Below are 24,980 nucleotides of genomic sequence, written 5' to 3' on the forward strand. Positions count from 1 at the left end.
TCCCAACTTACAACTTCACTTATGTGTTCAACTGTAGGGTTCCAAAGTCTCATTTTCCAGTGAATTTTCTAGAAATACCTGCATGGCAAAGTGTCTATGGTACAGTGGGAGTTAGCAGAGCTGTGTTGTAACTGACTGCTTGCTGGGGCTGGTGGTTTGTTCCCAGTTTTCAGTGACTGCTGCTAATGATGGTAGATAGCTCTTTGGCTTACATGGCAGCAGTTTATGTTGAACACCCAAAGCCAAGCTGTCATGAAAATAGATGGGCGTTACAAGAACTTGGACAAATTTTGTTCCTTTTTTTCCCCCACTGAGTAAAAGTTTTGACACAATCCATCGAGGATTGAATGTTAAGAAGCTGGAATTTTCAACTCCTAGTTTTTGTGACTGTGGCAGTCGTGATACAGTCCCTGATACACTTATATTGCTGTATAATCTTTCAGTTATACAGTGTATTTCCCTGTCCTCTTCTCCTGCCACATTCTGTAAAAAAGACAGATCCTTGGAGAGAGGTTGTGCTATGGTTGAGATTTTTATATGCTTGATTTCTTCAGTGGAAATACTTCTGGGTGTGGAGCTGTGGATTTAGTCTCACTACCAGCATCATTTCTCTGTTTCCTCTTATAGCAGTGGAGATTTATGTTTTCTGTCAGTGGAAACTGATGTAAATGTGTAGGAAATAACAAATACAAGTAAAACAACAAGTTCCCTTTGTGCTTTCTGTAGACCAAGTTTACAGATAGATTTCTGCTTGTCATCTTTCATTTCACTTGCTGTTTTTTAATTAATCACCAGGGTTCCTCTTAAAATCAACAGGGTCCTGCTATTGCTTCCCAGAATGATCTTTGAAATTTTAAATTCACCTTATGTAGTGTGCAAAAATTCATACATTTCTGTTCAAAAAATCATATATTTCTATCCAAACATAGAGGTGTCATCCAGTTTTGCTTATAGCCTTGCAACCTTGTCTGGCAAAGATCAGACTTGAAATGTGTCGAACCAGAAAAAGTGGATTTTAATCCACTTTGGAGTTACAAAAGAGAAAGGGAAGATGTTTTCAAATTGCATTGTCTTTACTATGGAAAATTTGGGGGAAGAAAATGGAAGACCTCAATTACAAGTGTGGAAGCACATAGGTAAATATTTTGTGATATTTCAAATACTGATCTAACTAAATGTTATGAATTTAATTATGAGTTTTAAATTTCTAATATATTCTGCAGGTCTGCTAATAAAGATGAGACAAACCAAAGTGACAGTAAGAAAGAAGAGTTTCAGAGCATGAAGGCTCTGGAAGAATCTGTGAACTTGTACATTTGTTGCAGAAAGGTAATGATTCTGCCATGGAAGAAACATCAGCATATGCAAAAAAAAAGTCCCCATATTTCTGAAGAATGCAGAGCAAATGGGTTTTCCTTACTCTGAGAAGACAAGGCCTCCTATAAGCAAAGTAACCATTTCCCTAGTAATGAAATCCGGGCATGTGAAATGCAGAAATGGCAGCTGGTAGCCTACAAGAAGTCTGAATGTTTAGGAAATGGTTTTATGAGAACATCAAAGAATGTGTTTGAAAAAAAGGCTTTGTTTTTCTATCCCTTCCTTGATGAAGGAGGTGTTCATTGTGTAAGCTAACACTGATCACATACATAAATCCCTTCCCAGTCGCAGAAGCTGAGAGCAAAATTGCACTTCTTCTTGCTGAGCAGATACCAGGTGAAACACTACAGGGTGCAGTAGCTGGTGAGCAAACCTAATCTGGAATATGGTCTCCTGACAGGCTATACCCATTTATGGGAATGCTAGGGAGAAATTGGCCACAAAGGAAACCTGTTACAGTAAACTTTGAACTGCTGAATTGGTAAACATCAGCTGACAGACTTGTATAAGTATATATGTCTGGATGGGTCTTCCTGACTTTTGCTCAGTTGTCCATCCTGATTTGAAAAGTGGCACTCTTCAGAGTAGTGTCATTTAATTCTGAAACAGATGTATTTTAATTTCATACACACACCCCTCCCCAAATAACATTCGCATTGAGTAATCAAAGTAGCAGTTCCTTAAATTCACGTTTCCTTAACCCAAATGTTTTTACTTTTTTGGTCTCAGATGACGTTTGATGTACTTAAATTTTCAACATATATTTAAGATCTATTATAAGTCACATAGTAAGGATGTAAAAGAACCTGTAATCTTGTACTAAAAGTCAAAATGCTTCTTATTTTCCTCTGTTTTAATGCTTTACTTCTCCAGTATGCTTCCCAATGGGCTGATTGTATTTTATATTGTGAGTTAAAACTTAATGTGAAATAAAAGATGAGGGCTTTTTTAGCTCCAGTGTCCTTTAAGTTGTACTTCCAAGAGAATACTGAAGGCTTTTTGTAACTAATTATTTGTTATCTGGGGTTTGATATTTGACATGTGTATGTAAGATGGTGCAATTTTATGTAACTTTTTAAAATTAAACTGAGAAGACATAGTTAAACTTTGAGTGGAGAAAAAGCTTTTGTCATTACTTCAGGAATATATATTAAGTTCTGTTCCACTCAATGCAACTAACACTCCTACTGTAATGTAAATCTGAAGAAACAGTTAGAACTGTATGAATATTTTTGCTGCACTGTGCTCAAGATTGTCTGAGTTTATATGTAAACAAAATGACTTTTCAAATTTCAGTGCATTAAAGCTGTTTATATATGTTCAGAAATATGGCACGTGAAGTTTCCTTCAAGATTCAAAAGTGAGGTGCCTTTTAGATTGCTAGCATTTTCCAGAAGTGTGCTGATTCCCTGCAGATGTTCCCATTTGCTGTTCCAGCTGATTTCCTGATGCTTTCTAAAAATTAAAGTTTCTAGATATGAGAACACTTTTTTCCTCAATACACTGCTGCTTTGGGTTGAGGTTTTTTATTATTTGTAGGAATTACAAAAAGTCAGAGAGTGCTCTTGGGTACCTCAGTGCTGCAGAGAAAACAATCCAGGATTGTTTTGTGGTGAAGTGCCAGCAGACCTGCCTGCTTTGTCAGAGAAGAAACCCTATTTGTTTTTATTCTTGATTATAAAACACCGTGTTTCAGGATTGCCTTTTGGTAGGTTGAAGAAAACAGTGAGGCATTGGAACAAAAGGCGGAGTAACTGGTGTCATTGCACTTCAGGTTCCCATGTATATGTGTGGTTTACCTATGTGGCATTTCCCTACGGAGCAGGTAGCCAGGCCATGCTGCAGCCAGGCTTGTTTTGCCAGCTGTGCAGGTGTTTTGTGGGCTGTGGGCTTCAGGATCTCTGGAGAAATTACGTAGTGGGTTTTGAAGAGGCATCTCTGAAGCAGCACTGGTTTGAGCTCATCGTTCTGAGTACTGTGGCGTGGAGCTTCCACTTGTAACGTTGGATCACTTATGCAGTAAACTTCTTGAGTTAATGTTGTGAGGGACAATAAGTATCTACAGCCAAGTAATCTTGAGTTAAGCTTAAGCAGACACAACTGTGATTTTCCTGCCTCCCGTATTCGACTCTTTCTTCTATGTATTGAAGCTGGTTTTTGATCTTACCTGGAGATGAACCGGGGACCTTGCAGTTCACAAATGTTAGTGGTTAGATTTAGGATAATATTCTAGGAAGACAGAGGTCTAGAATGTGATAAAAGCCCTAAAATACAAGAATTTACACCCATCGTGATGCCTGCTAGTGTGGTTATAATTGCATATTCTCATACGTATTTTCTATCATTGTATTTCTAGATAGATGCTTCCCTGACAGTGTTAAAGAATTACCACCATAGTCTAATTTTGCACTGTATGAGAAGGTTTTCTCTTTGATCTGTCTGAAATTTCCGGGGTTTATAAATGTCTAATCCGTGTGCTATGCAACAGGTACAACAAAATATCTTGTCTTCCATTTCTTGATATTTCTTCAAAACTTGTGGCCTAGGATGTAGTTTGTTGTTTGTTATTTTTTAATTAGAGACTTCTGTAGCAGTCTATATTCCAAGTTTGTTTTCCTTGAATGATCAGGATACTGCGCCGGTAGTATTGTGAATCACATGAGCTATAAGCCAATATTTTCTCATAAGATTATTAAAATGCACAACATCTGTAATACTACTGATAATCAGAAATCAGCACTTCCTTCACGTAATATTACAGTATTCTTCACAGTGCACTTTATGTAAAAAAACACACACAAAAAACCACCCCAAAACCAGCCACCACCACTTACTTAGCATTTCCCTGGTTTGTTCATTAGGGGGCACTGCATAGCTGTAGAAGGATCAGCAGGATTTGCAGTGATGCCACTACTCATTCCATAACCACCTCTTTCAAACTGTCTGGGGCCAGTGTAAGATGAAAACATTGCAGTAATTTAAGCTCAGTTCTGACTAAGTCTGTTACTGGTAATTATACAATACCATGCTGGCATATAAACTTCCAAACTTCTGTGTCCAGAGAAGTGTCTTTGTAGGAGTTCACAGCACTGTCTGGTTTGCCTTTTACGTTGGTCTTACACATGAGAAGACGCGCACTACTACACACTGCTTTGTAAATGTTAAACCTGGAACATAATTGCACTCACTGGACTCCAGTTTACTTTCTGTTTACCATTGGAAATGGTAAATACCATTTATCATTACTCCCAATGGATCCTGATGGGGAAATGTTATCTGCTTTCTCTCCCGCACTACATACAAATATGTGTTTTGCTTTAGGACATAGGCTATTCTGTGATGAATACCAACACTTGCAACTAGAGAGAGATGACTGTAAAAAGCATTTTATAAGCAACATAGGAGCAGAATGCTTTGCAGTAATGAGTGTTAATCTGTACCAGTTTGTTTCTGAAGAGAATGTACAGAATACTGTGGGACCTAATAAGGCTTATTTTCAAGGAAACTAGGCTAAAACAGTCTCGTCCATTGCTGAAGGGTAGCAACCCAGAAATTGTAGGAAATCCAGCCAGACTATTTTGATGGAAGTTTGTAAAAAGGCAGTGCACATGGCAAAGGGCTTTTTTGGAACTCTTGTGTAGGAAAGATACAAAATCTTAGTTCCAGGTTTTTCTTAGCTTTCTTTCAGGACTTCTGCCAGCAGTGCTGCACCTGCCTCATTTGTCTGAAATCCTTGCTAAACCTAGGTGATCTGCAAAACTGAAGCAAAGGAAAGATGATACCTCTTCTAAACTGAGAGAGTAGAGGAATATGATGAGGGTAGTCTGTTCCTTCTTGGAATTATGTATTCTCCTCAAGACCTTTCGGGAAGTAATGCTTATTGTAATGCATTGTCAGCTCTATTTCGGTGAGCTGAAATAGTGAGCTACTATTACATGAGTAGGCACTCATACCTAATGCTGCTTAGGTTGAGAGTGTGACAGATTGCACTACATGAACTAAAGCTGCCTAGAATGAACTTTGTGGTGATCCTTATGGCTGAAAACACAAAGTAGTCTTTGGCATTGACAGCTCTTGCACTGAATGATTAACACTGGTTAGGGAAAAATGTAATGCTTTTCTCTGACCCGTTCAAATGTCAAACACATGAATATGTTGTATTCAGTTGGATTTTGGAGGACAATACTTCTATTTCACACTGAAAGCAAACATCATGATTGTACTGTTTCCAAGAGTGTCTTGTTCTGGTCGGTGTTGGCCTGTTGCTTCACTTCTACCACCTCTGTCAAAAATCTTTTCAGTAGAGCCAAATCTTGGTGTGTAATAGTCTAAAATGCTTGTCTCTTAATAATCCTGTAAATGTTATTTCATTTTAATGTCTAAACCAGAGCTGCAGTCACCAATTCTTTCACTAACTGTAATGTGAAACATTTTAATGCTTAAATGAAGATTTAAGATGAAAATCTTAATCAATCTTAAACATGGCAGATCTTGTTTTATAAAACTTACCCATCATAACAATAGTTACAAAATATTAGTATTAGCTCTTCTCCTACTGTTTTAGTTTAGAATTTTATTATATTTTTTGCCCTTTAAGATATGTTGTTAGTATATGAAGGCATGAGTGTAGCTTGTACTCAACAGGGACTTAGGCACCCTGGTTTTACAAGCTGGCCATGAACAGCTGAGCAACTCCTCCATGGAGGAGGAACAGTTACTTCTCCCCACCATCCCTCTGGTTACCGTTTTCCCCTTTGCTTTTTTTGCATGAAAAAAATCTTAGTTCTGGTGGATAAGCTGTGCAGAAGCCAGATGAACACCCTCCCAGCAACAGAGGCCTGTATTGCTGATCAACGAGTGTGTAGCCATCAAATTGAGGGAAACAGCAGCACCCACCTGTTCACTACTTACAAGGCTATGTCAGGAGAACCACATCCAGCTCAGGCTTCCTGTTGACTTTGGTGTATTGAAACAAGCCCCCTGGAAGGGCTTGTCGAGAGGGCTTGATGCATGGAGCATGTGATGAAGCTGGGGGAGTGGGGTTACTTATTCTGAATAAAAGGAGGCTGAGGAGGAGGAGAAGCCTTGCTCCCGTCTTTGACTGTGTGATGGGGTGGGGAAGACAGAGAAATACCGTTCACAGCTGCATAGTAGTTCCACATATTCCACTCTGAAAAGTCAGTAAGGGAAATCCTGATAAACTATTGGAAGAAAAACCTTTACCTTGAGGGATTTCAGACATTGGAACTGATTGTCCAGAAAGGTTTTGGCTACTCTATGTTGAGAATGATTCAAAACTCGCTATGGTTCTAGGCAATCTGATCTATGTTGGCTCTGCAGTTGAGCTGAAGGTTGGATAAGGTAATCTCCAAGGTCCCCTTCAACCTGAATTATTGATTAGACTGTTACTAGTGAGATGAGAGCCCTTGTAATCTTCTGTTTATAAATGTGATGAAGGAGTTTTGCTTAGCTTTGGGTCCAGGTTGTCTGTTCCAGGAGTGTTTATGTGTCTTAAAAACATACAGACATCCCACTGATTTGATCTTGTGCTGTAGAATGGTGTATATGGTGATCTCCTTCATCACTTATCACTCTTAAGATTTAGCATCTCTAATGGGTTCCTTTAAGGAAATGTAAGGTAAATCAAACTAGTTTGAGATAAATAATGCCTGTCTGAGTGTGTTTGTGTCTGGAGGGCCTTAGTGACTGCTGCTCTCCTTTTACTGAGATTAAGTTCTTAGCAGACTGTTGTCTCTCACCTGTGTCAGTAAGGCACCTGGTTATTTCATTAACTTTAATAACAAGCAGGAACATGCAAAATCAGCAGATGGTTAGATTTCTTCTTCCTGGGTCAAACTTCTGGATTTGCACATTCCAAAATGCTTGTAACACTCTCTGTCTTTTACTTTCAATGTTCACAGCAATTGGAAGAAAGAAGTGAGGATGAAGAGGATAAAGAGTGCTTAAAGCAAGCAATAACTGCCTTACTCAATCTTCAAAGCAGTATGGAACGGATATGCTCCAAAAGCCTTGCAAAACGAAGGCTTAGGTAAACGTTTCCGGTTTTCCTGCTTTCTGCTCTTAATGCTTTGCTATAAATCCAGGGCTCCCAGTTTCCTCTTTTAGTAAACAATGAACAAAATAGTTTGTGACAAGCCTGCTTTTTCAGAGGAAGTGACATCAAAGCCAAGATAATTTGTTATTGTTTGAAAACAGTTCCAATTTCTATGTGTCCTTGCAAACTGGTAGTTGAGACGTTCTGAGAATTCACTGGTAAGTAGAAAGTTATGGCATTCGTGGGATAATTATGCTCAGATAATAAATATCCACCTATATTGTAAAAGTACCTTTCTGTGTGATTAGAAGAGAATGTTCTTGAATTTGAAATCTGAAGAGTTTTTTGTGCAGTATTAGTTAAAATTATCACTGGATAATAGAAATAGATGCATAGCTAACTGGTACTTAGTTGCACTGTTGTAGCAAATTCTTGGATTATGCTACCTGCTGTTTCTTTTAATGCTAATGTTTGTGTAATTATTTAAATATGTTAAAACTTTGCTTTTGCTCTTAAAATTATTTCAATATTTTCTTTGCCAGATAAGTTTTGTGCTGCAAAGGGTAATCTTTAGGCTTGGATATGAATGCATTTAACAGCTTATTTTTTTCTGAATGTGCTCATTTCAAATTAATGCAATCTAAAATTGTTTTGTTGGTTATGAAAGTGAGTGGTTTGTTAGGGTAAGAAGCACTAACAGCTTGCCTGCATCTGGTTGCCTGTGTTTAGGTAAAATATTTGTTGCTGAAGATAAGTAGAGAATTTATCAGAGGAGATACTTAACAGAAACATTAGTCAAGGCTTACAGTAATGCTGATATTGAGTGCTGAAATTGCATTCTCAGTAGAATTCGCACTACTCAGAACGATGATCTGGTGTTTTTGCTGTTAGAGGTGGTTGTGTTTTTCAAATACATGTGTACTAATAGGCTGCCTTTCTCCCATCCTTCACTGAAGTGAATCTGCATGCCGGTTCTATACTCAGCAGATGAAGGGGAAACAGCTAGCAATTAAGAAAATGAATGAAATCCAGAAAAATATTGATGGTTGGGAGGGTAAAGACATTGGACAGTGCTGTAACGAGTTCATCATGGAAGGAACACTCACACGTGTAGGAGCAAAGCACGAGAGACACATATTTCTATTTGATGGCTTGATGATTTGCTGTAAGTCAAATCATGGCCAGCCAAGACTCCCTGGTGCTAGCAATGCAGAATACCGACTAAAGGAAAAGTTCTTCATGCGAAAGGTACAAATCAATGATAAAGATGACACTAATGAGTACAGACATGCTTTTGAAATCATCTTAAAAGATGAGAACAGTGTTATTTTTGCTGCTAAATCAGCTGAAGAGAAAAACAACTGGATGGCAGCATTGATATCTTTGCAATATAGAAGCACGCTGGAAAGGATGTTGGATGTAACAATGTTGCAGGAAGAAAAAGAGGAGCAGATGAGATTTCCAAATCCTGAGCTTTATAGATTTGCAGAACCCGACTCTGAAGAGAATATTGTGTTTGAAGAAAACATGCAGCCCAAATCTGGAATCCCCATCATCAAGGCAGGAACTGTTGTGAAGCTCATCGAGAGGCTGACTTACCACATGTATGCAGGTGAGGCACTTGGTTTATATAGCCAAAACTCAAGGTGGTGACTCATTTATGCTTCTCTTCCTGTGTTAAATACATGCAGCAAAATATAGAAAGTGAGTGGAAAGTGAGTGTGCTTTGCAGTGCACATACTCTAGTATGCTCTTTGGGTTATAGTTTTGACATCTAAGTATTCCCTGCTGTGGCTATTAAGAATGTGAATCCTGCTTGGTTGAACATATGCATGTGCATAAGGTTTTCTTGTGCGAGGGATGGGGGGATGGGGGCCTGCAGGAATTGAACTCTAGACAATACTTTTTCCTTTATGCCCCAGGCTACAAGAATTGCCTTCCCTGGAGACTTCCAAAGCTTGGTGGCACATGAAGCGCCAACATTGCAGGAGAAATTATGGGCCCAGTGTTTTCAGTTAAGGGTTGTACTCTGTCATCTGTAACCTATGTCCGTGCTGGCATGTAATGGAAAGACCAATATCAGCTTGATAGAAGCAGTCACTTGCATAATTTGGCCTCAGGACTTTGTCTTAATCAGAACTTCAGTGAGAATTTGATGTAAGGACTTTTGACTTAGGGTTTCTGTTTGTGTTGAAGACACATTAAAGACATTTATGTGATGGTCCAGGCTAACCTCAATGTGTGGAGTTTTTCTTGATAACATCCCAGCATTTTCATAAGCTGTGCTGCCAAGCATGGGCTTGCATTTGGGGTTTGGAGTTTTTTTTGTTATTTTTCTGGTTCTATCTGTGTGTCAGTTATTCTGAAACTTCACACATCTTGGTATTAGTGCTTTTCATATTCAGCAGTTTCTTTTTTTTCTTTCTATTTACTCTTTACACTCTTGATTATCATAGATTGTTCTTCTGCAGCTCAGTCCTAGATACCCTCCATAAACCAGGAATATTTGACTGAAAGAATATAATACATACATTATATAAAAAGCAGATTATAATTTGTGTAGTTTAGTACTCATTTACTTTTTTAAGTACTTGTAATTGCTTCTCTTTACTCCACTGCTTTTATTGCTCTTCTTCTCAGTTCCTTGAATTTTTCTTACATTTACTAAAAAGCCAAGTGCAATATTGTGCTGGCAGTTTTTACCAGAGCAGTCTTGTGCCTGTCTTCATTTTCTTGTAACTTTATAAACTTCTAGCTCTTGGCTTCAAATTTTGTAGGCATGATTTATTACATAATTTTATGGGTTTGGAAGTTAAAATCAAACAATTCAGTCTCAGAGAAAGGAAAACACTTTTTTTTTTTTTTAAGCTAGTGTTGTCTTTGCCAAAGAATTAGCAAAAATAGTCCTTCATTAGTGCCCTTGTGAACATTTGCTTTGCTTTGGCTGACTTGCGCACCGTTGAAAATTGCCTTTTTCAGACGTGCTGGGCCTTCAGTGCCACAGCTAACAGGGCTCTTCAGGCATTGTATCTGTCCAGGGAGCCACAGACTACATTGTTCAGTTCCATAAAACAGGAAGGCCTCTTTTTGTGACGTGTGTAGCTTGTTGAAATACGTCTCTTGTATGGGGTTTTTTGTGTCTGCATCTCTTTCTTTGGCCTTTCTAGCCCATAGAACATCAAGAATTCAGATCAATTGATTAGATCCATTTTGTCCACTGTCATTTAAATCCCTGCTTGTGACAATGTCTATTTAATAGGGCTTTAAGTAGGTTGCTTGAAGCCTAATGTTGTAGGTATGGGTGACATTGACCAAACTATTGCATGAGAACAGAGAACATAGGTACTGTGAGATAGGCTGAAAGACTTTGACCAAAAGGGTAAAAATGGTTGTCTTGTAATGTATTTAGCCTGTCTTTGTAGCCTTAAAGATCTTTGTGCAACTTACATGGATGTGATGCTGAATTGCTAGGTTGCACATCATTTCTCAACACTCTTATCTTCTATACCTTCTGCTTTATAATTGCTTATCTGTGAGGAAAAACATCATTGTTCTAATCATTCTGTGCAGTCTTTTCCAAGGGTACAAATAAATAAGAGATATAATGACTCAGCCAAAAATGCTCTGTTGTACAGGAAGCATGGTCCATTTTCAGTGTAAATCATTTAGTGTTTTGTTGCATCTTGTGAGATGCAGGGTTTAGGACAACAACTTTCCATACTAACACTTCAGCTCTTTCATACGTGTGTCAGCTGAGCTCAAGGCTTCTTGCTTGCTTGGAGACATGGGAAGATGAATACTCTGATGATATATAACCAAACAGCTACAGACTGGAGAAATGCTTTTCTTGCCCACATAGGATTGTGTTTGTGTGATGGTAATCTTAAAAGATTTTGTTGACTCTACATTCTTATGCCAGAATAGCAAACCTTTACTTTTCTGAGGCAACTTTTCTCAAATACGGTGTGACTGGTTGTGTCAGCCCTTGATCTGACAGTTTCAAGGCAGTATTTACCATAGCTGTGACTTTTCTTTACATTTTTTTCTTTGTAGGTCAAGTGATATAAAGAATAATTACAGATATAGTTGCAGAGGTGGTATGAATTTGTTGCAGGTAGCTGAAGAGCAGTTTAGTTACTTGCATGTTGAGAAGTACATGGACTCTGTTCAGACGGTAGTCAAATCAGGTCTCAACTTTTTTATCATCTGTGAAGATCCACATGATGCATCTCATTTGTAGATATGGGTGTTGGACCTTTTATTTTTCTTCCCTCACCTGCCTGACAATGCACAAACCATTTTATCAGCCAAAATATTTCTCTGTTATGCTGTGGAACAGAGACGGCTCTAATGGATCAATGCTGCTGGGGCTGGGAAGGATCCAACCCATTGCCAGAACTCAGACAGGGAGACAGCCCTGATGGCCACCTGGCCCCAAGGTGCAGCAGACTGTCCAAACTATCCTGTGGTGGAGCAGCGAAACAGGGAGAAATCTCCTCTGCAAAAGCAACTTTCCATATATTTTTATATGAGAGAAACTGCCCTTCAATTAGAAATTCATGTTCTGACCCTATTTGCATATTCTGGTGGGGTTTACTTGTTTTAATATGTTTCTGTATTTGTTATCTCCTCTTGCCTGATTTTTGTTTAAGAGCAGCTCGGTTAGGTGGTACCAAGATTTTAAAGTCATGGCAATTTTTTTTATCTATAGGGCAGTGCTCTTCTATTTTTAAAGCTTTGATATGTTAAGAGTGCTTGTGCGTCATCATAGTGTCCGTTTCCTTTCTTAAGGAATTCAAGGGTGATTATTTATAAATCCTTGTAGAACAAGTTATTGTTCTTTTTTAGCTTTCAAATTGGCTGCATTGAAGAGAGAATTATCACATGAACAGACATCCTGGCTAACTAGTGTTGTCTGTATTTTTTTTAACACTTGCTCGTATATTGTACACTATTTTGAGTTACAGTCTTTGCTAGTAAGATAACAAAGTTAGATTTGATTTTCTGATCTACTTCATTTAAAATTCAATATGTATTGTGGATTTGTTTGCTGACCCTACCTGTAAATAACAATAGCTATGACTCAGAGCTTGCAGTGATCTGAAAATGTTAATAGCCATGGAGGCTTTATTTTTCATGTAGACAAAATCTTTTTAGGGTTGATGCTATGTACAGAATGCAAGCTGCGAAAGCGTGAGCTACTCTGCTTCCTTAGTACAGCAAAAATTGTACAGTTTCCAAGAGTGATGGGAGAGGGGTTATGATTAGAAAAATGGAGTAATGAAGGACATGGGTAAAGCAGAATAGCCAATTGTTTAAGAAATGGGAATTATCATATAACAGAAATGCAAGTAGATGCTGTGTTACACAATACACAGTTAACCTGTGTGACACATCACAGTAAACTGTTGTTTAAATGAAGAACTTAGTGGGATCTAGTAAGAGTAGAATGTTCATTCAAATGGACAAGATGCTGGTAAAAAGTTAAGGAGGATTTTAAAACAGCTCTTAAAAATCCATATTCTAAGAAACAACTCTAATATAGCATTAGGACAAATAAAGCAAGCTTTTTTTCCTATGTTACAGCTCCTGCTTCAAGTCCTGTGTGCTCCTCTTCAGCCACTCTGTGTTAGAACAATTACCAGTTGGGGTTAGGTTTTAAAATCTGAATATGGATTTAATATGCAAAGCCATTGCAGTTCTCTCACTAATTTTGTTCAGTGATAACAGTGTTAACCTTGTTCCGAGTTAGCTCTGTGCGGTGCCAGTGTGCTGTCACTGCATTTCCTCATACTTGAAAACAAATGGTTTTGCTCCTGTAATTATGGGAGATGCTTTGTTTTTTTGTTTTGAATACTTGCTTGTTTTTAAAAAACATTTTCATATTGTAAATGAACTGATAAGTAATTGGTCAATTTAAATGAAATGATTGATTTTCTTGAAGTGAAATAAATATAACCTCAAAGTATAGCTCTCAAGTTAGCTGAAAAATGCCTGGTCTGCCTTAACCATGACCAGTTGTCCAGTTCAGGGAAAACATTCTCCTCTAGAAGAGGCCATTTCTACCCAATGCAGGGTTACTTGCTGTGTCGTTTTTAGTTATCTTGTCCCAATCATTGTCAAAACCGAAGTTGTTGACTAGATAGCTCATGAATAAAATCATCTATTTGTTACTTTTGAAGTCATTAGAAAAGAATCCTATCTTTTAATAATTGAAGGGGGGGAAAGTCACTGTTCTGAACTTTCAACAGAAAAAAACCCTGGTTTTAAATTCTGCTTTGAATTGCTATTTTAAGAGATTCTGAATTGTTACCAAAGCCATTTAAGTTTACGTCATCTTCTCTGTAAATTGATAGGGCAGCATTCTTAATTTTAAAGGATAGTTACAGTAATTTTAAAGGAAAAAATCAGGTAATTGCTGACATAAGTGTAAAATTATTCTTTGTCTTAGATCCCAACTTTGTTCGGACTTTTCTCACAACATATAGATCCTTCTGTAGACCTCAAGAGTTGCTGAGTTTGCTAATAGAAAGGTATGACACTGTTAAAAATACTGTTCTTATGAAGTGCAAAATTATTATTTTTTTATTTTTTACTTGGAGTTCGTAAGATTCTGGCATTCCAGTTGGTTTTGATTCACTTCAAACACTTTTTAAAAAGTTGTCAAATTCAAGGATTGCCAGTAAAATGTACAAGTTTATGTCCAGAAGCTTTATTATTGTTCAGGTAGCTCCAATAACTTCAGCATCCCGTGGTTTTGTCTTTGAAATGTGTATTGGTATTGAATTTAGCAAATTTTCCTATGTACTTACAAAGACACAAGATACTGCCGTGTGGAAATTATCTGAATTTCAAGCTGTCTTTAATTCATGCATGCTGTGACCAAGAGTAGTGTAATAGGAGCCTAGTGCTTACACCCATCTTCTGTGCTAGATTTGAAATCCCAGAGCCTGAGCCAACGGAAGCCGACCGTATTGCCATGGAGAACGGAGACCAACCTCTTAGTGCAGAGCTAAAAAGGTTTAGAAAAGAGTACATTCAGCCTGTGCAGCTACGGTGAGTGGTGCATCCTTGTAAGCCAAACAGAATTCCTTTAAGTCTTTTGCAGTACCATCTTTTGGACGCACTGGGTCTTGGTCATACCAGCATTGCCTTTCTTGTAAATGCTTTGATGGGGCAGATAAACTGTGTTGTAGAGTGTTTACTTATTCTTTACTTTTGCAGAGTATTAAATGTATGTCGACACTGGGTAGAACACCACTTCTATGACTTTGAACGAGATGCTGATCTTCTGAAGCGTTTGGAGGAATTCATTGGAACAGTTAGAGGTACTTACAGTTTCTTAAATGCTGGCATTTATCATAAAGCATCCCTTTTTAAAGGTATGGAATGGAATAATTTTTCCTTTCACTGAGTGGATAAAAACAGGACTGCTTATTAAATACTTCATTAAAAGCGTAGAATAAACTTTCATCACTCCCCCCCCCCACTGTTATTCAAAATCTGGCCCCTGTTCAGAATAATGATTGTTATTTATGTAAATAAGCACTGGTTTTGTTGTAAAGGGACTGAAATAATGCAAACTAATAAGAACTGAGGACAGAATAATTGCTTTGATTGTCATCTTAAACTTTACACAAGGGGCAATTTTTATAAAAGTTTGATGGTGGAAACCACAATTTCTTTAAAACAAGGGTTTCCAGCTATTTCACAGTGCATATTAGAACTGTAGGACACTTTGCAGTTGTGATTGTACAGACTTTTCATGTTTTTAGATAAAACCAAGACAGATACAGGAGCAGTCGGAGAAGTATTTAATGGTTATTTAGCAGTTAAAAAGAGGGGAGAACGAGCCAGCTGGTTTAGTGGGGGCTACTGATAAATTTTCAGTGGACTTGTGCATGAAATTCTTATGGTGTAGAGTTAAAAAGACATTTGGTTTTTTGATTTTATTCTGAGCTTTGATGGTAAATACAGTACAGGGAGAAGCTTCTCCCTGTTTGTAATTTAATTTTCTGTGGTTTTGGACCTGCGCTCTTGCCCTGAAGTGTAAAGTTCAGGGTGTTTGCAGAAGTGCATTTTGGGTGAAAGAAGGTTAGTTCCCATAAATTTATTGTAAACTCAGAAAAGAAAGGAAAGCATCTAAATCAGAGCAGGAGCCTAGTTTGGGTGTTCTGATTTGTGCTTGGCAAACTCGTGTTCAGCGTTGGCTGTTGAGGAATTTTTTATATGTTTGAATACTTTCAGACTTGTGTGAGAACACAACTTCTAAAGAATATATGGTTGCTTTAATTTAGTGGTCTTGGGTTTAAGTCCAAAGATTTCTGAATTTTACTGACCTCTTAGGAAAAACAGTAGTAAGAATAACTAAACAGTAGTTTTCTCTGTGTGCCAGGCAAAGCCATGAAGAAATGGGTTGAATCGATCACAAAGATAATCAACCGGAAAAAGCAGGCACAAGCCATCGGGCCCAGTCACAACATCACTTTTGAGAGCCCACCCCCAGCAATCGAGTGGCACATAAGCAAACCAGGACACACTGAGACTTTTGACTTGCTCACTTTGCATCCCATAGAAATTGCTCGGCAGCTCACTTTACTTGAGTCAGATTTTTACAGGTAACTTTCCTCCGCTGAAAAACACACAACACAAATCAAAATGTTCTCCAGCATGAAATTGTGTCTGGGGGTGAAGCCCCACGATAGGTCAAGGGACTCTACTGATGCTGTGTATTAATTACTATTTTTGCAGAAAAAACCCTCTGAAATACGGTGTTTGTTTTATCCTCCCCAAGTTAACATGCAGTGCGTGGGACTGTTGCGTACTGTTAATTGTATTGTGCTCCAGCTTTCTCTTGATATTTTCTGAGTAGATCAACCTCTGAGAAGTATGGACAATTATTATATCAGGGTCTTTTATGTCTTAGTCTCTGAAGCAGATTATGGACCATGTCATATCAGCTGTCTGTGAGAGGTTGTTTAGGCATTGGAAGCTCGCATTTTGTTATGGTGAATGAGATACAGACTCATTCTTCATTTAGATGTACAGAGGTGGTTAATAGTTGCATAGATTAAGAAATACTTACAGTCTGAAAAAGAAGTGTAGAAATATCAGCCATATAGTCATGAGGGGAGCCTAACACTGTAAAAGAGAAGTGATACCTTAAGAATTTATTTCTAAATGTGAATTCCAAATTCAATGAAAATAAAGAAGGTTTAGGAAAATAATGTCTTCTTTCCTGCTTTTAATTATTTTAATTTTACATTTTTTAATAATACATCTACTTTTCTAGAGCTGTGCAGCCATCAGAACTTGTTGGAAGTGTATGGACAAAGGAGGATAAAGAAATTAATTCTCCCAACCTTCTCAAAATGATAAGGCATACAACTAACCTCACTTTGTGGTTTGAAAAGTAAGTGACTTTCCTGAATCTGCACCCACTCCATATCTGGACATTGACAGTCCATTCACAAGGATACTGTGAAAAATTCTGTTTGGGGAGAATTCCTGTTTTGAGTTGTGTTTGGATGCTAAGACTGGTCCCTGCGAGAATTTTAACATAATGGTCTCAGCTTTTTATTCTTAGAATATTTTCAAATCTCTAAACATGTTCAGAACTGTCTCAATCAATTTGATAAATTCATATTTGTTTGTGTTATGACTTAATATTTGATTTTGGAAAACTCACCAATGCTTTAATACAAAATCAAATGTTCTTGTGTATTTAGATGCATTGTAGAAACAGAAAACCTAGAGGAAAGAGTAATTGTAGTGAGCCGGATAATTGAGATCCTGCAAGTTTTTCAAGAGCTGAACAACTTCAATGGTGTCCTTGAGATTGTCAGTGCTATGAACTCCGCAGCAGTGTATAGGTTGGATCACACATTTGAGGTACAGTGAAATGTTTCCCATTTCTGGTATGGAAGTGTACCTTAGCTACACTAAAAAAGCCTGTCTTTTCAGTAAGCATGTACTTCAAAGAAGGAGCAAGGAAAGTAAATTCCCCAAGAAATTAATCAATCAGGGTGTAATAGAGAGGGTTTTTTGCTTGGTTTCAGAAGCAAGAAATCCATCCTCACTTAAGAAAGGCTTCTCAGGATGGTGGGGCACTGTCCTCATGGTCTCTGATTTAAATATCTGTGGGAGACCATTAGTCTCAGTATTGTTGCTGGGCTACACCTCTACCCTGCCTTTCCAAACAACCTGTTTAATCTCTCTTTTAAGCAAATTCCAAGTCGCCAGAAGAAGATTTTAGAAGAAGCTTATGAGCTGAGTGAGGATCATTATAAGAAATACTTGGCAAAACTCAGGTCCATTAATCCTCCTTGTGTGCCTTTTTTTGGTAAGTATGTTTGGTTTGAATGAGCTATATTATGCGTAAACATTTGGAAAGTATTGAGCTAAGGTACTAAACAATAGTGACAAGTTGGTTTTAACAGGACAGGTGGGTTGGAATTTCAGGTGCCCAGACATTAATTACATATATGTGAAGGAAAAATTAAAGTGACTATTAGTTGCAGATGTTATCTGCAGTAAAAATAACTATGTCTGCAATATCTTATTTACATATTTACTCATTTTTACTTTGAATGTGGTTTGAAGTGACCAGAAATACCTTAAATAGAAGGCAGTCACATTAGAAATATTATTGCCATTGACTAGTAGAGAAAGAAGGACCCCCATCAAGAGCTTTGAGAAATAAAGCTAGAGTCTCATTTCTACTAAAAAGTCTTATTTCTGTAAAAGTAGAGTTTTGGAAGAAAGCCTGTTCTTTATCATCAGATTTAAGAGTTCTTTAAAGTAGACTGCTGAGATTTAGCAAATTGTGATGTTAAGCACATGGCGTTCCTGTTCTTGAGCAAGTTACTTAAATGTTTGCTGCAGGTCAGTTCCAAGTCTGGACATTGCACTTGTCCAACATAAGCTTCAGGCCGAAACTGAAAGAAAATAGTGTTGATGGGTTCTTTGGCCTTTTACCAATTGGGGAAAGATATACTCCAGAGCCCTACAGAGAAAGATAAGATCAACTGAGAAACCTTCTGTCCCGCCTCAGAGATGAGTAGAGGTTAGCAGAATCACATGTGAATAGCTTCAGTTAGTTCTGTCAAGTTATACTTGGAAGAGTCATCATTACAGTTCCAGATACATTATCTTTGGAGTTGAGAGCACTTTTTTCTTTCAGATCTTCAAATGATTTGGTGCAATTGTGAAGCCAGGATAAAACCCGAAAATAAATTTTTGGAGTTTAGTTGGGGTGTCTAGTGGAGTAGAGCCATTAAGAGCACTTGTGTTCAGTATACACTTTTAGTGCAGAATGCTAGTAGTGTTCAGTTGTGTAAGCTTCCTTAACAATAGAAAGATGCATAGTCTTTGGGACTTCGATGAAAAAAAGGCAACTTTCTGGAAAAGGCATGTTAAAATATTTAAATTGTTGCCCTTTTTTGAAAATTAGGTGGGATTCTCTTATTGACACTAACAACAAAGTTTTCTAAATAATTAGAGTGCACTAATTAAATTCTATAAGAATTCTTTGTATTTCAGTCGTGACTTTGTATTCCAGTCATGACTTTGTATTCCAGTCGTGACTTCCTCCTTGTTTTGTACTATGTGTTGAGAACTTCTTCTGTGTGCTCTTTAGGGATTTACTTAACTAACATTTTGAAAACAGAAGAAGGCAATCCTGAATTTCTGAAGCGACACGGGAAGGAACTTATAAACTTCAGCAAGAGAAGAAAGGTAGCTGAAATAACAGGAGAGATACAGCAGTACCAGAACCAGCCATATTGTTTAAGAGTGGAATTTGACATCAGGGTAAGTGGCATGATTTCCTTGAGTCCATGCACTGAGCTACTTTTGTGATGATTCTGTCAGCTGACAGACCCTAAGCATTGACTGAATTCACATAGATTCAAGCTGACTGGATCAGAGAGGAGCCTGTCATAAAACCTCTCTTGGGTCTCACTGTAAGAAAGAGCAGAAAGCTCAATGCTTGCAGTTTGGTGGGATTTGTTTCATTTTTTTCTCAGCTACTGGGACATTGGTAGATTTTCTTATTGGTCAGTGTTAAACAGGAACTGAAACTAATGGATTCTCACTGTCCTTCGCTCAGTTAAAATTATCTGTCCAGTGATCCCAGTTGCCTTTTCCTCCTGTGTACACTGCCTTTATGTTTCCAGGTTTACCTGATAGCACTATGTTTACATCATGCGTTGATGGTGGTGATACATTTTTCTTTCTCCTGGTACTTGTTCTCCTTGGTCTGAGGTGTTCTCTAGGCCACGTCCTCTCTGTTTGCTTTCCTTTCTTCCTTTTTTTTTTTTACTATATTTTGAGCTACATACTTTCAGAGTCATAGGACAGGCTATCTTAAGAGATTCTGCAAGATTTTCTTCTGTTATTTGTTCTCCTCAGGCTTTGACTGCCTCATGAGAGTAGTCTTTCCTGCATCAGTGTAACAACAGACTACATGCAGCTTCTTCTGAAGGTGTTGGAGCTAACTTGGTCTGATTTTGCACTGCAGAAAGTATTTAGGGCACTTGCACAACTGGTTTTCAGGCCAAGCACGGCACTAGCAATGCCCAGCAAAGGGCTGGCAACAAATAGATTTAATAACTTAAAAGTCTGCTGTTCCTTCTGACTCCAGCATTTTCTGTCTTCTCTTGAACAGTTGGGATCAGTAGAAGCAAACAGTACTAAGAAGCAGTTTAGCTGACAAGTTTTCTACCTTCTTGTATTTCAGAGATTTTTCGAAAACCTGAATCCAATGGGAAACAGTGTGGAGACAGAATTTACAGATTATCTGTTCAACAAGTCACTAGAGATAGAGCCAAGAAATGTCAAGCCTCCTCCAAGATTTGTTAGTATTCAAGTTTTGTAAATTTTTTTTCAAAAAGTGCTTACATTTGTCTCTCATAGATAACAGAAGTCATTTTAGATCTCTGACTTCATAGATACAAAGCTACATTTAGGTGATCTCGTGGCCTTTTGATTTTGTTTGATGCTATCTTTTTTTTATCGTTTTAGCCCAAGAAGTACAGCTATCCTCTCAAGTCTCCAGGTGTTCGTCCTTCTAATCCAAGGCCAGGTACCATGAGACATCCTACACCTCTGCAACAGGAGCCAAGGAAAATTAGTTACAGCCGCATCCCAGAGAGCGAGACTGAAGCTACAGCATCTGCACCAAACTCTCCCCGAACACCTCTGACCCCTCCCCCTGCTTCTGCCACTTCAAGCACCACAGACGCCTGCAGTGTGTTTGACTCTGATCCTTCGAGTCCCTTTCATACAAGTAGGTGCTGATAGACAGTCCACCAACAATGTACCTGTTAGATTTTGTGATGTTAGACAGGTGAAATCGTACTTAGTCTTCTAAGGTGACTGTAGAAGTAGTTGCTTTTGTCTCCTTGCAGCAGCAAAAACTTTCAGTGTTTTTTATTCCTTTTTTTCTTTAGTAAGTTTTTATTATAAAGAGAGAAACTGAACAGAATTAGGTGTGTTAGATAGAGACTATTACAAGGCTTTGGAGGAACTGTCAAAACAGAAGGCAGAGATATATCTCTAGTGCCTATATATGTCCCAAACAAACTTGCAGGATTTGCTTCCAAATATATATGGGTTGAATATGTTTGATGAGTATCTGATGGTGAACAATGGGAGTGAAAAATGAATGTTTTGTGGGTGCCTTATTCTGCTATCTGCCATTACAAACTGGTTTCAGTGTACATCGATGGTTTTCCTGCAGAACTTGAAAATAAGTATTTCCTTGCTTTAAATCCATCAGGACCTATCCACAGCTGTTTTTCTTCTGTCTTCACCGACATACAAGGAAGCTCATATTTTATGGTGTGCCCTCAGTAATTAATAATGGATATAGCCTCCTTTCATGTATGAGGGCTTTCAAAGGTCAGTCCTGTGTTCAGCTGATTGCCACAAGGAGGTGAAATGACTTGCTAAAAGCAGAGGTTGCTTAGCAGAGCAATGGCATTGTTGAGTTCCAAGCCAGGTCTCTGGAATACCTCTTGAGAAGACGTTTCTTCATTGTGGGGTTGGCTCATTGACTGCAGGTTCAGGATGTTGTTTTAGTGCTGTTGTGGTATAAGAACGAGTTTGTGGTGTGGTTTTGGTCTCGAGGATTACTTAAGAATGTTCGGGAACTGATGGCCACAGCCATCAGATGTTTGCAGCTCACAAAAGGAGTTTATCTGGAAGCTGCAAGTTAGAGGCTTGTTTCGTGGTCTTTATTTAACACCTTTTTGATTCATGATGCTTTTTATGAGCAAGTGCTTTATTATTTATGACACCTTTATTGGCAGCAATAAAGAAAATATATTAAGTCAAATAAAAGTTCATCATTATCGACATTTTTTTTAATGTCCACTAGGATCTGCTTCTGTGTCATCCATAAACTTTACCAAAAATTCAGATGATGCTCCTGTCCCTCCTCCAGTTCCTCCACGAAGAAGACCAGAATCTGCCCCAGCTGAATCCTCCCCATCAAAAGTAAGTATGGAGAAAAAAGGTTATTTGTCTTCCGGGAGCAGAGGGCAGGGTGTGATAGAAGGTAACTCTTAAAGGTAGATACACATTTATTTTTGAAGAACTGTATGTGAAAGAATAAGCAGCCATGTATTTCAAGCCTTCACAGCTCTGCCTCATTATGTCTTGATCTCAAACAGATGAAAACAGATGAGACCTAACTTTAGGGTTAGAAATGTCTCATCTACTGATGTGCTGTGCTCAGGCCCTGTAACTTGAGGCTTCAGGCAGGTGTTTCTATCTGCCATAATTGTTCCAGAGTATCATTTTAGGATGGATGAATGGGGGTGAAGAACTGAGGAAAACAGTAATAATGGAAAGTGATGTACACAATTCAGTCCTCTGAAAAGTTTCTTCAGAATATTTGACCCTGATGCTGTGGTGCTCAAGTGCCTTGCTTTCTCTTCCTATTTACCTATCCTGTCTGCCTGCCTCCTTAAGCCATTGCTACGTTTTCCACTTGCATTTGTCTGGCTGTTGGCATCTGATCCAGCCTTTGTTGCAGACAGCGTCAAATTTCTCTTGATTTCAGTGTGAGCTAGTTTGTGACTTCAGATTTGAAAATCCCACTCAAAATTATTTCGGAACACATATTTCTTTGAAGAGGGCTTGTATATGGCTCTTCAGCAAGTTTTCAGACTGCAGGTGACTGTGCAGTCAGTTGGCAGAATTTAATGCATCATGTTCCTACCAAAGTGTAATTGAAGACATACCTGATAGGTTGTTGGGGACCAGTTACCCTGTCTCTGTGGTCTGCAGCTTGGGAACTGTTTACTTCCATAATTCTGACTACTTAATTCCATCTTCTGAGCATAGTTTATTCTTTCCCTCTTCAGCATTATCAGCCTCTCCCCTTTCCTCATTTTCTTGAAGAAATATCTGGTGTGTTTACCCTACCCCAACTGCTTGTTGTTGGGGAGGTGGTGGAAGATACCCACACCTCCCCAGCAAGCAGACCTGGAATTAGCATGGAAATTGTTGCTTTGACCATTCTTTGCCTTGCTTTTGTCCCTCTCTGTGCATCTTCATTCCTTCCATCCTTGGCTGTTAACTCATGTATTGATGCACCCTTGCTAAGAGCAATCCACAGTGTGGGAACTCTGCTTCTGTGTCACAGCAGGGTCCTGTTCTTTGCTGCCACTCTAGAATTTTATTGAATGAAATGTTTGTGTATCTCAGATTACTTCTGCAAACCTGGACAACCCACCAGCAATCCCTCCTAGGCAACCAACCTCTAAAGTGTATTCACCAAGGTACTCAGTGCCTGATCGGACCTGCATCTCTGACTCTTGTGTTACCACTGTAAACCCTCCTGAGTTACCACCACGAGAACCTGTGCGAACTCCAGATGTTTTCTCTAGCTCACCACTACACCTCCAACCTCCACCACTGGGGAGAAAAAGCGAACTTGGTAACACCTTTTTCCCAAACAGTCCATCTCCGTTTACTTCCCCTCCCCCTCAGACACCTTCTCCACATGTAGCACGGAGGCATCTTCCATCACCACCTTTGATACCACAGGATGTGGACCTCCCTTCTGTTGCTGGACCACCTGTTCCTCCACGACAAAGCACTTCTCAACATATCCCAAAGCTTCCTCCAAAAACTTACAAAAGGGAGCACACACACCCATCAATGCATCGGGATGGACCACCATTGCTGGAGAATGCCCACTCCTCCTGAACTATCCCTCGCGCTGGGAGTTGCGTTTTCCTGGTGCTATGTCTGTTGCTGGCAATGGATGCACTGAACCTGGTGGTGTCAAGGAGTTGGGATGTGTATGCCAAACACTAAAAACTCTCCAATACATTGGAAATGTAGTGTACAGAAATGGAATTACAAAAACAGACTTTCTAGTGGAAAACCTGGTTAACTTGCTGTTCTTGTTTAAGTATGCAGGACATTGTTCTAAAAGTAATTGGACAACTGATTGATTGTACCAGAAAACAGGCTTGAGAGACTTCTTTGGCCAATGAGCAGAGACTGTGTTTGTGTAATGATCAATAATGTCCAGTACAGGAAGGAAAACAGTCTTGTATCCATCAGTACCATACAGTGGCACAGTTTTTGGAATGAAAACATTATGCACTTTTTTTAAATCTCAAACAGGGAACTTTATATCCTTCTTAATTTTCCTTTGCTTTACTTACTCCCTGCTTTAAAATACCTTCCTAAAGTTGTGAGGACTGTGAGGAAGATCTGTGGTACCTAACCGAGCTAGAATTAAGGCAAAGCACTGTATTGCGGTTCTGTTTACAAGTTGTTACAATGAGTAGTAGGGGGTACCTAGGCTTCACCAAAGAGGTACTTTATTATTATTTTCTGAAATACTGTGGTGCCAGTTCAAAAATAAATTTTTGCCAGGAAGCATAATGTCTAATTATTACTTTCTTTAGATAGAGCAGATTAAAGTCTTACATCATTAAGGTGGCAGCAAACTTTTTTTTAAAAGCAGCACTATCATCTGAAGCAAATATACTACTACATTTAGAAGACTGTTAATCTCTGCTAGGTTATGTCATGTTCTTTTTAAGGTTTACTGATAATCCATTTCATGGCTAGTAGCTATTCTTTTTCAGTCATGCCATGAAAACAGTCACTTGTCAACTTCCATAGCTGTTGTCATGTTTTACTAACAATAGATTAATCAGCATACATAGAATTGCCTTGCAGTTGCATAAATCGTGTGTATATAGTGAATGTTGCATAAATATACTTGCAGATTGTTTTTAATTTAATTGAAATAAAGATATGTTTGGCTGACATATGTTAAATTATTACATGGACAAATGTTCAACTTAGTTTTTCAGTTAAGCACCGAAGGGGATAAAAGCCCATGTTGTGGTACATATTTTTCCTAGTTCAATGTATGTATTTTAGTAACAAGTCCAAAGAAAGGTTGGTTTTGGCATGTTACAAAGTAATAATTAAGTAATGTTTGAGAAACTGGGTTACTCCCAAACAGAATTATTATACTTTATAAAATGTCTCACACCTCCTGTATGACCCATAT

General features: G+C 38.4%; 1 protein-coding gene across 4 annotated transcripts in view; it reads left to right on the forward strand.

Annotated features, from left to right (window-relative positions):
- SOS1 (SOS Ras/Rac guanine nucleotide exchange factor 1) overlaps positions 1–24,730 on the forward strand; it is a 48,390-nt gene extending 23,660 nt beyond the window's left edge. For all 4 annotated transcript variants that reach the window (XM_051792985.1, XM_051792988.1, XM_051792989.1 and 1 more), the window contains 14 exons: positions 7,299–7,426; positions 8,389–9,044; positions 13,884–13,965; positions 14,366–14,488; positions 14,657–14,760; positions 15,828–16,050; positions 16,725–16,844; positions 17,161–17,323; positions 17,657–17,774; positions 19,071–19,243; positions 20,172–20,288; positions 20,456–20,720; positions 21,813–21,931; positions 23,147–24,730. In XM_051792985.1, the coding sequence (XP_051648945.1) occupies positions 7,299–7,426; positions 8,389–9,044; positions 13,884–13,965; positions 14,366–14,488; positions 14,657–14,760; positions 15,828–16,050; positions 16,725–16,844; positions 17,161–17,323; positions 17,657–17,774; positions 19,071–19,243; positions 20,172–20,288; positions 20,456–20,720; positions 21,813–21,931; positions 23,147–23,650 (2,895 nt within the window). In that variant the 3' untranslated portion in view covers positions 23,651–24,730. The remainder of the gene's footprint in view (positions 1–7,298; positions 7,427–8,388; positions 9,045–13,883; positions 13,966–14,365; positions 14,489–14,656; positions 14,761–15,827; positions 16,051–16,724; positions 16,845–17,160; positions 17,324–17,656; positions 17,775–19,070; positions 19,244–20,171; positions 20,289–20,455; positions 20,721–21,812; positions 21,932–23,146) is intronic.
- The last annotated feature ends 250 nt before the right edge of the window (positions 24,731–24,980 follow it).

The sequence above is a fragment of the Manacus candei genome, unplaced genomic scaffold (assembly GCF_025592945.1).
Source record: "Manacus candei isolate 608988 ecotype Guabito, Panama unplaced genomic scaffold, ASM2559294v1 h1tg000035l, whole genome shotgun sequence".
Taxonomy (NCBI): domain Eukaryota; kingdom Metazoa; phylum Chordata; class Aves; order Passeriformes; family Pipridae; genus Manacus; species Manacus candei.